Here is a 12500-nt window from a genome sequence, read left to right as displayed (position 1 = left end):
CAGGCTGACAACCAGATGCTGCTCATCATTGATGAAGCGTCCATGATACCCACCCATGCATTTCACGCCATAGACTAAGGTTTGCAAGATGTCACTGCAATCAGTCATTTGAAGGCAAGCCATTCTGTTTGGCAGGGATTTCAGACAAGTTCTACAAATTGTACCATGATCTCCACCAGCCATCATTATTGACACATGCCTCAAACGTTCAAATTTGTGGGAACATTTTCATCAATTGGTGCTCATGCAAAACATGTGCATTCACCCAGAACAGGAAAACTTCTCAAGATGGCTGCTTCGTTTTAGCAGTAGAATCCTTGTGGCTGATCTCCAGCTACCTGGAAAAGATGTCATATCGGTACCTGCTGCATGCCTTGTAAGAGGTTCTCTGATTGAGGATGCTTTCGTGAATACAACCTGTGAGGATAGATGCACCCGTGTCATCCTGTCTCCTAAAAACGACAACTGTCTAGCCATGAATGAAGAAGTCATGCAGACATTGCACTGAGATAAGTGACTGTTTCACCTGGCAGAGTCAGTTAAGTGTGACAACATTGAGGAGGCAGAGAACTATCCTGTGGAATTCATCGATTCCCTCACACCATCCAGGATGCCACCTCACCGCCATAATCTCATGGTTGGTTGTTTCATCATGTTGCTTCGCAACCTTGCCTTGCAATAGGAACTATACAATGCTACCAGATTAGACATCATTAATCTGCACCTAAATTGTCTTGAAGTGAAACAAACTTCTGGGCCAAATTCAAACCTCGAGTGAAGCTTGCCAAAGTGAAACAAACTTGCAATTCACTTTACAGAGAATCCAGTTTCCCCAGCACTTAGCTTACTCAATGACAATCAACAAGGCATGACGCCAGACATTTGACAACATTGGCATTTACTTACCTCAGCCAGTCTTCATCCATGGCCAACTGTATGTGGCATTTTCTAGAGGAAGGGCTCTTAAGGATGTTTGAGTCTAATTTTTTGACACTGAAATCCAAGGAAAAATGGTCACACAGAACGTCATCTACCGAGAAGTTCTAGCATGAGGAATCTACAGGTTCAAGAACAGTTTTTGCGTCATTTTGAAACATTCAGTAATGAATGTGCCATACAGCGTTATGATTGAAATTGGAAGCCAAATGACACTGGACATTACACGGAATTTCCATGGGTTCCTGCTAGTACCAAATAAAACTTTATATAACAAGAGGTAACATACATTAATTTCATATCTGTAATGTCCAATTGTATCAGTTTAAGTGACTCTGTAAGGAGCCAAAATAACCAATTATTGTTTGTCTAAGAAACTTCAAAATGGTTGCTATTAATCCAAGATGTCATGTAAAAAAATATGCCAAACATTTTTGTTTTTTCTAATGTGTTAGCCCTTAAGACAAAATTTAAGCACTTTGGCAAAAATCTATGACATTTTCACAAAATGACATAGCGGCATTGACTATAGAGTTTTGCAACATACAGACTATATGTTTTCATGTGCAAACCCTAAACAACTGGAGGGTGGGTACTCTGCTTCATTGAATATAATTTGCATATTGGGTCACTAAAGGCTATTGTTTGAGTTCAAAATGTCAAACGGCAATGTCACATAAATTATCAATTTTCATCTGATTGACTTGACATTTGAACAGAATTTACATATTGGGTCACTCAATTGGTTCACCAATCAAAAACTAGAAGCCTGCTCTTATTTTAGAGATACAAAGTCCAAGGTCACAGTGGTTGATTTCGCAAGTACCGGTCTATGACCGCTTGTTAGATTGTTTGTTTGTCTGTCCACACATAATGTGCTAATGTAGGCCACAGACACCACCTTGTGGTAGCCAGTATTACATAATGTTTTTTCAACCAAGTTCCTCTATAAAGTACAACACAATGTACAATCAAAATGTGAGTATGTCTATAAAGGACATACTATTAAGAATGTGAGTACATCTATTAAGTATGTGCTATTAGGAACATGTTTTTTTTTCTGCAAAGTACGTACCATAATAACGTGCGAACGTCTGTAAAGTACGTACTATTGGAACATGAGTATTTGTATCGAGTATGCACAATTGTAACGCGAGTGCATCTATAAAATGCACACGATTGGAATGTGAATCTATACCATAAAACCGACAAGGTCTGGTTTATCCTCTGTATGAACATAAACCGATATCATCAATGTATCGTCTACACACCACACAAACACAAAGACACTAGCACACAAAATATACCACACAAAACAAGTTCTGGTGAAGGCCTGCAATATCTGATTGCTCTTTCTAGTTTATTTTGATATCCTTCTGTGTGTTTATTTAATGAAGCATTACATCCAAATTTGTTGGAATGCCAGGATGGAGTTGAGCATCTTACATTAGATTCTCACTGCATTTGTGTGTATTCCTCGAGTGAGAAAATCTGATAGATCACGTGAAAACGAAGAGAGTGAATTTCATACTCATGATTGTGTGAAGAACTGTTCCATTGCAACACCATGATAAAACTTGTCTGAAATAATTTGGTCAAAAGGTAAATAATGAAACAAAGCATTTTAGTATCAATGTTCCAAGCTGATTAAAAATAACAGATGATGCATATGAGGAAAAAGATGATTAAAAAGTAGAATAAAAGAGGTCTTACAATTGAAAAAAAAGCAGCTCATATTGTGTTAAAAGTTCAGGCATAATTTAGAGTAGCCATTAATGCTAAAAAGCATTTTTATATACAAGAGAAAAAGATTTCCACACAAGATTCATATACTTATACATTAATCAGAGCTAAATACTTTTGAGAACATGAAAAGGTTCACAGAAGATACACTTGATTGTATAATTATTTTAATGTTAACCCATTAGCAGCAATATTAGAACTGTTTTGTTTAAATTCGCTGAAAGAGCAATTATGAACATGAAGTTTAAAACCCTTATCAGAATAAGTTGTATATAAAACAAATGGCAGAACTTATGTTTTGCTTAAATTCTATCTTATATTGAGACTGATTTATTTGTGTCTCATAATTATTCATCTCTTCATGTCCTGTGAAGGATATTACCCACCATGGGCAGGTCAAGGTCATGTTTCGGCACCTGGAAACATAATTATTGGAGGAATATTCCCTCTTTTGTTTGATGTTTCAAATGAGCATCCAACTTTTGAAAAACAACCACTTCCTCATCAATGTCATAAGTAAGTAAATTCTAAAGTTTGTTGCTTTTTTCCCCCTCATTACCTCTGCCAACGAAAGTGAAGGAGGTTACGTTTTCACCCCTTTCTGTCTGTGTGTTTGTTTGTCTGTTTATTTGTGTGCTGGATATCTCAAAAAGTTGTTGACCGATCCAGATGAAATTTTGTGGAAAGGTTTGATGTGTGACAAAGACGAACTGGTTATATTTTGGTGAAGATCAGGATCCGACTTCTAGAATTTAAGTGATTCTTCACCATTGAGAGATAGGGTCAAAAGTGATACATCGCACGATATCTCAAAAAGTTGAGGACTTATTCGGATGAAACTTGGTGGGCAGGTTGGGTGTGTGGCAAGGACAAATTGATTCTATTTTGGTGAAGATCTGAGTCTGGATCTCGATACGAGAATTATTTAATTTTTAAAGTGATTCTTCACCATTGAGAGATAGTGACAAAAACAATGAAGTACGGAATAGCATGAGATTTCAAAAATGTATTGGGTCTGATATGTTCTCGTGGATTACGTGGTGGAGGTATACGCTCCACTGAGTGTCCTTCTAGTTATATATGCTTTCCAATGAATGTTTATTATTCTTTCTTGATGTTATTCCATACTTTACAGCAAAGCTATTTTGAAAGCCATTCAGTCATTCATTTTAGTTGGTAGTGAATATTCCCAGGTTTTTTTTTCATAAAAAGTGAAAAATAGAATGTTATCTTTTAATGAAGCATGAAAATTACTTTCAAATTTTTTAAATTTCCAATTCAATTGTATTTCTGTTGTAATTATTCTGTATTCTTTTATAAGAGGAAAAAAACCATCAATAGTATTGCTTACTCATTCTGGCAGCTCATTTGCAAAGCATAAGCATGATCTATCGTTAACACCCTGGCAAAGTTCCAAATTTGTGTTCTAATCAACAGGGTGCACTGCATCAGCGACATCCCTGCAAGAACTGAGGCTGTGCCCCTGCAAGAACCAATGCTATCCCACAACCATGTGCTGCATACAAACGATTATGATTACTTACAGCTTTGCTTCCCAAATGGAGATAGTAAACTGTAGAATGCAGTGTGTTATTGTAAAGACAAGCAGAATTTTTAACAGGTTCTTAGGCTCATGGAAGAGCTGTTACATGCAGATAAATAAATTATACAACACCGAACTTGACTTCAGGCAAATACAGCGGTTGATGTTGAGGCAAGTGGTGGAGCTTCCCAATTCACTCTGCATGTCAGTAATGTCATCTTTTGACCATGCTATATCCTCGAGATAAATGCTGAAGGTCAAACAATGAGGCAGTATGTACTATTATAAGATTACTAGGGGTAAAGCCCATCAAAAATGATGGGGCCAAGAGCATCCTCCGACATCCCACACCCCAACTCCCATCACAGCACAGTTATTAAAGAATATAACTCATTGGCTTGTGGATTTACTTTTGCTTCATAAAGAGAAATATTATTATTTTTGAAATATATTTAATATGGCTTTCGTTCTTGCACTACACTCTCCTGTATTCTGCTTGTGATTGTCACCTCGCCGCTGCCTGCTCCTCATCATCAGTATCTATTTTTTTGAGGTATATATGCACATCATCAGTACATGCAAAAACGACAGAAAAAATAATTGTCATTTTTGCTTATGTACTAAATAGATGGTGTAGTGTTTTGACTGACAGGTTTTCAGAAAATATAATGAAATAAAAATTAACTTTCAGCCTTTAAAAATCACGTGAATAAATTTTTGAAATATCGGCTGCTTTTTTGTTCATGTTCAATTCTCATATGTGTGGCATGTGGAGCAACCTGCTTTCTGATGCTTTAAAAAGCAGTGTATAATCATAAATACTGTTTGGTACAGCAATATACTACATTATCGTTATATAAATAAAATGGAGACGTTGGTTAAAAAATGTATTGAATATAGCAAGCGTTTTCTGAGTCTAATCGATATGAGAAACGGGGTTGAATGAGACTCACCATTATTAAAAGTGAAGAAGATGATGAATGAGGAAGAGTTGTTGTTTCAATGTAAATTTAAACTGGCCCATCTATCCTCACCTTACATAAGTATATCACACTGTTTGAAACTGGCCCATCTATACTCACGTTACTCAACTATATCATATTGTTTGAAACTGGCCCATCTATCCTCACTTTACTCAACTCTATCATATTGTTTGAAACTGGCCCATCTATCCTCACTTTACTCAACTATATCATATTGTTTGAAAATGGCCCATCTATCCTCACTTTACTCAACTATATCATATTGTTTGAAACTGGCCCATCTATCCTCACTTTACTAAACTTTATCATATTGTTTGAAAATGGCCCATCTATCCTCACTTTACTCAACTATATCATATTGTTTGAAACTGGCCCATCTATCCTCACTTTACTCAACTATATCATATTGTTTGAAACTGGCCTATCTATCCTCACTTTACTCAACTATATCATACGTGAAACTGGCCTATCTATCCTTACCTTACTCAAATACATCATACTGTTTGAAACTGGCCCATCTATCCTCATCTTACTCAATTATATCATATTGTTTGAAACTGGCCCATCTATCCTCACTTTACTCAACGATATCATACTAAGTGAAACTGGCCCATCTCTCCTTACCTTACTCAAATACATCATACTATGTGAAACTGGCCCATCTCTCCTTACCTTACTCAAATACATCATACTATGTGAAACTGGCCCATCTATCCTTACCTTACTCAAATACATCATACTATGTGAAACTGGCCCATCTGTCCTCACGTTACTTAACCATATCATATTGTTTGAAACTGGTCCATCTATCCTCACTTTACTCAACTATATCATATAGTTTGAAAATGGCCCATCTATCCTCACTTTACTCAACGATATCATACGATGTGAAACTGGCCCATCTATCCTTACCTTACTAAAATACATCATACTGTTTGAAACTGGCCCATCTATCCTCAACATTACTCAATTATATCATATTGTTTGAAAATGGCCCATCTATCCTTACTTTACTCAACTATATCATACTATGTGAAACTGGCCCATCTATCCTCACCTTACCCAACTATATCATACTCTTTGAAACTGGCACATCTATGCTCACCTTATTCAACTATATCATACTGTTTGAAACTGGCTCATCTATCTTCACCTTACTAAACTATATCATATTGTTTGAAACTGGCCCATCTTTCCTTACCTTACTAAACTATATCATATTGTTTGAAACTGGCCCATCTTTCCTTACCTTACTCAACTATATCATATTGTTTGAAAATGGCCCATCTATCCTTACTTTACTCAACTATATCATACTATGTGAAACTGGCCCATCTATCCTCACCTTACCCAACTATATCATACTCTTTGAAACTGGCACATCTATGCTCACCTTATTCAACTATATCATACTGTTTGAAACCGGCTCATCTATCTTCACTTTACTAAACTATATCATATTGTTTGAAACTGGCCCATCTTTCCTTACCTTACTCAACTATATCATATTGTTTGAAACTGGCCCATCTATACTCACCTTATTCAATTATATCATACTATTTGAAACTGGCCCATCCATCCTCATCTTACACGACTATATCATACTCTTTGAAACTGGCACATCTATGCTCACCTTACTCAAATATATCATATTGTTTGAAACCAGCTTATCTATCCTCACCTTACTCAATGATATCATACTGTTTGAAACCGGCCCATCTCTCCCCACCTTACTCAACTATATCATACTGTTGCACGATTAGTGGTATCCGCAATAAGACAATTTTTGACGGATTAACACATACACGCAGGCAGGCAGGGACAGACATACAGATGCAGGCACGCCGAGACAGAGCTTCTTTTATATTATAGATTTGGAATTTTGTACCAGTGTTGGAAATGAACTACAGACCTCCCAGACTTCGAGGAGATGCTGTACATTGTAACTATAACATGATTGAGTCTGGTGGTATTTGGACTTTGAATCCAATTTCACTAAAATATTGACAAAAACAACGTTTTGTTGAGGGAAATTGTGTCAAAGACGCAAATGCCTATGGATAAGACTTCCAGAATGCTGTTTAATCAAGCCAAGCCACTATATGCCTTAATTTATATGTTCAACAAAGCGAAGCATCTTGTGCACTCCTCCATGTAGTTGGGAATCAGGATGGTGGGCCATTTACAGGTTGTGCCAAAAGCAAAAAAATTTTGGAAATGTATTGGTGAGGATGCATAGAAAAAATTGGCTCAAAAACACACAAAAAAAACCCCTGCCCCCTTTATGCCCCCAGAAGGTCCCTTTGTCCCTCATCACTCAGGGTCCCCTGAAAGGGGTGCATCTTGAAACTTCCATGTTTAAGGACCGATTATCACAAATGATGCATAATATTAAGGCTCTTCTCAAGACCAAACTATCGTGGTCAAAAACACACCAAAAATTTTCCTCCCTTATGCCCCAGGAGGGTCCCTTTTCCCCTCATGGCCCCAAGACATTTCAAAAATACGTCAATCACTGATTATATATAAATATGTAGCTTGACGCATCATTTGTAAGAAACCGGTCCTTAAATGTGGAAGTTTCAAGATGCACCCCTCTTGGGGGGAGAGGGCAGCGCAAGAGGTCAAACGATCCTTCCAGAGGCGCAAGGGATTACAAATATGTTTTGTGTTTTTCAATCAATTTGCTCTAGGTAGCCTCAAGAATATATTTCAGAAGAAAAATTGCTTTGGCAAAACCTGCAAATGTCATAAGAAAAATTATTTGGGTGATGGTCCCCTACTAATTTGTTATTTTTGGTGATATTTGTTATTTTTGTTATTTATTTTGTAATTAGAATGCCATGCCTTGGTGGAAGAACACATCAAGCTGCAATATGTACCTTAACATGGCATGCATTTAAAACATGGGAATTCTGACGGATTTTTGTCGTTAATTCGCCAAATCAACTCAGGAGGGAACGACGATCACTTTGGTGTGTCACATTCCACATCAGAATTCTGCAGAACTCCACAAAAACCGTGTCCCCCCCCCCCCAACTCACACGACTGTGATGAAGGGTCTACAAGGTCGGTTGGGTCCTTTGGGTCTTTTGGGCCTTCAGAATCTTGTGGGTCCTCAGGGACTTTTGGACTACCTGGATCTTTTGTGGCTGAAGGGTCTTGAAGGTCTGGAAGGGACTTCCAAGGTCTCAGGGATCTAAAGGGTCAAAAGGTACATTCCGATAGTGCGTAATTAATTAATAGACTACATAATTAATCTACTATAAATGGATGAGGTGTGTGTGTGTGTCATACTTTTTGGCCATTAATTATGTATGTCTATTCATTAATTACGCATGATTGGAATGTACCTTTTGACCCTTTAGACTGCTGAGACCCCTTCGAACTAAACCCTTTAAGACCCTGAAGATCCCGAGGACCCAAAGGTCCCAAAATGTCACTAAGGACCTAAAAGTCCCAAAAGTTCCAAAGGAAACAAAAGTCCCAGAGGACCCAAAAGACCCCTAAGACTGTAGATCCTGCAGACTGTCTAAGACTCGACCATACAACAAAAAATCCATTAGAATTCCCATGTTTTAAACACTCCATGCTTGCATAAAGCAGCTCAATATGTCAAACCATCACGGCAAGGAATTCCAATTACAAAAAATATATAACAAAATCAATGATAACATAACAACAAAGCATATGCTATAATTAATACTAACAATATTTGCATCAATAATAATAACAATGGTAGTATAACTTGGCAATAATAATAATAATGAACATATAATCCCCATGTTGGCCCCAAAAACATGTGGGCTTGCTGAAAGGCAAGCTAATGCTCAAGCAGTATAGCAGTCAGGTATGCAACATGGCTGTGAAGACCAATGAAAAATTGGTCCAACAGACCAACGGGCCCAATAGTCTGTTAAAAATTCTGGTAGTCTGACACCCAACACACAGTCTCTGCCATGCAGCACACCAAACCAGAGGTGGAATGTGGTCGGGAATTAAAATAAAACCAATAAATGACTTCCAACCTAATAGCAACAGCATAACATGATGTCATGCTGTGCAACAGCAACAGGGACCAGGTCTCTTCAGAGAATCATTGGCTACCACTGGTCGGACTTTGTATGCAACGAGCGGTTGCTGAGAGAGACTCAAATGAGATTTGTTACCTGCATAGTCCGTGAGCGTCAGCTGCGGCTGTATGGACATGTGGCTCGTTTTCCTGACGCCGATCCTGCTCACCAGATTCTCTCAGTGAAGGAGCCTCGTGAGTGGAGAAGGCTAATGGGCCGAGCACATGCCTCGTGGTTGCAGCGGGTTGATTGGCATCTCAAGGAGATGGGGATGGCCAGACGGAGGCCCCTGGAGTACCGGCAGAAAGTGGACGCAGCGACACGCTGCTCCGGCGCATGCTCCCACACCTGACTTGACCTGACCTCAAAGCATCTTGATGGTCCTCCAGCAATGTGACGTATGCATACTATATAGGATCTCTTTGAAAGCTCTTCCCGGCTGTGGGGTAGAGGTAGGGGGAGATGAGTACGGGAGAGGGAAGAGAAAGAGAGAGTGAGAGGAGGAGAGTGAGGGCAGGAAGGATACAGGGGGGAAGGAGAGATTGGGGAGAGCAGAGAGGGGAAGAACAGAGTAGGTTTGAGGTGAGAGAGAGGACAGAGGGAGGAAAGAAGAGAGGGGGAGAGGAGAGAGGGGGAGTTATGGGGTGCCCATGGTGCTGTGATTGGCTTTAAACACAATATTCTAATTTCTAAAAATAGGACCATGCTGCGTTCTAAGGCTCACCTGGATCAGGAGCAACAGTCACTCGAAGCCCTCTCAAAACCCCTCAGACCCTGATTTTTTTTTTGATGCCATGAATAAACTTTGGTACATAATGGGTGATGAAGGTTGTGGTCAAGTTTCATTTAAATTGTGTTTAGTTTTGGAGAAGAGAGCAAATACCTATTTTGGAGGGGTCAACCCTCCCCCCCCCCTCTTCATAGACCTCTTGAATGAGCGCAGATTTTGATGCGGTTGATAAACTTTGGTACATCTCCGGTGTTGAAGGTTGTGGTCAAGTTTCATCATAATCGTGTGTGTAGTTTCGAAGAATAGCAACCTATTTCAGGGGGGTCAAAAACCCACTCGAGACCCCTTAATGAGGTACCAAGTGCAGATTTAATAATGAGTGCAGATTTTGAAGTGGTCAATACACCTTCGTTAGCTATTAGAAATAAAGCTTGTGGCCAAGTTTCATCAAAATTGTATGTTTGATTCAAGCGATAATGATTGAAGTGTTTACAGACTCAATGACTGGCTGACTCACTCACTCACCTAAAGACACTGCTCGATCGCATAAGCTCATCGGACTAAAGTCCAGGTGAGCTAAAAAAGTTCACTTTTCCACACATTTATTTTACTTACGTGTGGAACACCTCAGGGGAATTATAAACACTTCACCTCGAGCAATGCAATGCATGCATACTATATAGCACCACTTTGAAACCTCTTCAGGCTGTGGGGAGAGTGCAGGGGGAAAGGGAGGATTGTGAAAATGGGGTAGAGGGAGGATAGAGGAATAGATAGAGGAAGAGATAGAGATAGAGATAGAGATAGAGATAGAGATAGAGATAGAGATAGAGATAGAGATAGGAAAAAAAAAATGTGGCGAGAGGGGAAGTGGGGGGTGGGGGGGGGAGGGGAGGAAGAGGAGATGGGGAAAGAGGAGAGAGTGGTGGGGTTGTGGGAGAGATGTGAGGAGGAGAGAATGGGGATGGATGGGGATAGAGAGAGGAGGAGGAGGAGGGGGAGAGGAGGAATTATCTCAGTGAAGGTCACACTCCTTACTGAACTCTTTCCCCCAAACAAGGAGGAAATTTTAGATCAAAGGAAAAGTTTTGCTTTTGTTTTTTCATTTAGGGTTAAGTTTTACTAGAGTTTTCTTGTAAAAACAGAGAATGGTGGATTGCGTTTCCCCGGAAACAGCATCCTGGTTGCCATTTTGTGATGGTCACTTTGTGATGTCACCAGATATGCCTCCACCAACATTGTTACATTATTATACATACTTGCACCAGTTTGGTTTAGATCCCCAAACCCAGATTTTATTTTATTTTAATATGCTTCCACATATTGTGGTGGCATGATTTCATGCTTTCAACTGGCGATGATCCACATTACATCACCACTGTTACTGGGTATGGGGGCACCACTGATCCAATGCACTGGTTTCACTGGAACTCACTTCACTGACCTCTGAAGGATGACAGGCTGAATCAACCCCACCCTGTTGTTAATTCAGCAATCGAGGACTTGAAGTCACATTTTACATTTTGTGGAATTTTCACGGGTCCCTGCTAACTGTAATAATACGATACATAGGTAAAAATTTAAGGCAAAAGGGCATATTTTGAATGCGTTGAGGGTTGAAGGGTTTATGCTGCCACCATCACCCCTTTTCCTTTCCGCTCGCTCCACCCCACCCCCAACACATACACATACACATACACATACACACACAAATCAACCCCTTTAAATCCCAGATCTGCCTCTGTAATCAACCTCGACACTTAGCTGTTTGTTAGTGATAATTCCTTGTCACAATAATTTAATTACAGAATTATATTATGCCACACAGGAAGGATCACACAAAATCATTGACTTTGCTCACTTAATTGATTTTAAAAGAAAATAAAAAGAGGGTAGGAAATTTTATGCTTAAAGGAAATTTTAGATCAAAGGAAAAGTTTTGATTTTGTTTTTTCATTTAGATATGTTTGTTAGTGTGAACAATCCGACAGTCATATTATGTGATTTTAATCTTCCTTGAATGAGTAGAAAACATGTTTGAAAATCAATAACTATGTAAGACCAATGTTTGAACCTTGAAAACTTTGAAAGGAGTGTTTACACCAATTCAATACTTACAATCTTTTGTTCATAATATGTACATTGAAATTAATTTGTTTGGGGACCATTGATGGCATAATGCATGCTAGAAATTAATAATGTGAATAACTACTTTTTTCTGCATAATTAAAGCATTCAATTTATTTTCAGGTTACATTCCAGAGGATTGCGCTGGTTATTGTTGATGTTATTTGCTGTCAAAAACATTAATCAAAACACCTTTATCCTTCGCAACACTACAATTGGATACACCATTATTAATTCTTGCCGAACAACACAAAATACTTTACAAGGTTCAATTGACTTATTGCGTGAGGAAATTGATTCACCAAGTAAAAAGTTAAACAATTGTGTTCCTCATGTTATTGTTGGAACATCTTCTTCTTCAAGAA

General features: G+C 38.7%; 1 protein-coding gene across 1 annotated transcript in view; it reads left to right on the top strand.

The window, feature by feature from the left end:
• The first annotated feature begins 3010 nt into the window (after window positions 1-3010).
• The window catches only part of LOC147035070 (extracellular calcium-sensing receptor-like), an 88280-nt gene continuing 78790 nt past the window's right edge, over window positions 3011-12500 (top strand). The window contains exons 1-2 of the mRNA XM_085893089.1: window positions 3011-3195; window positions 12259-12500. The exon at window positions 12259-12500 is cut by the window's right edge and continues 44 nt beyond it. Of these exons, the coding sequence (XP_085749215.1) occupies window positions 3041-3195; window positions 12259-12500 (397 nt within the window). The 5' untranslated portion in view covers window positions 3011-3040. The remainder of the gene's footprint in view (window positions 3196-12258) is intronic.

The sequence above is a fragment of the Eptatretus burgeri genome, chromosome 1 (assembly GCF_056783735.1).
Source record: "Eptatretus burgeri isolate ZD-2024b chromosome 1, Ebu_testis_v1, whole genome shotgun sequence".
Taxonomy (NCBI): Eukaryota; Metazoa; Chordata; class Myxini; order Myxiniformes; family Myxinidae; genus Eptatretus; species Eptatretus burgeri.
Note: the sequence above shows the minus strand (reverse complement) of the source record. Positions and strands in the feature narration are given on the sequence as shown.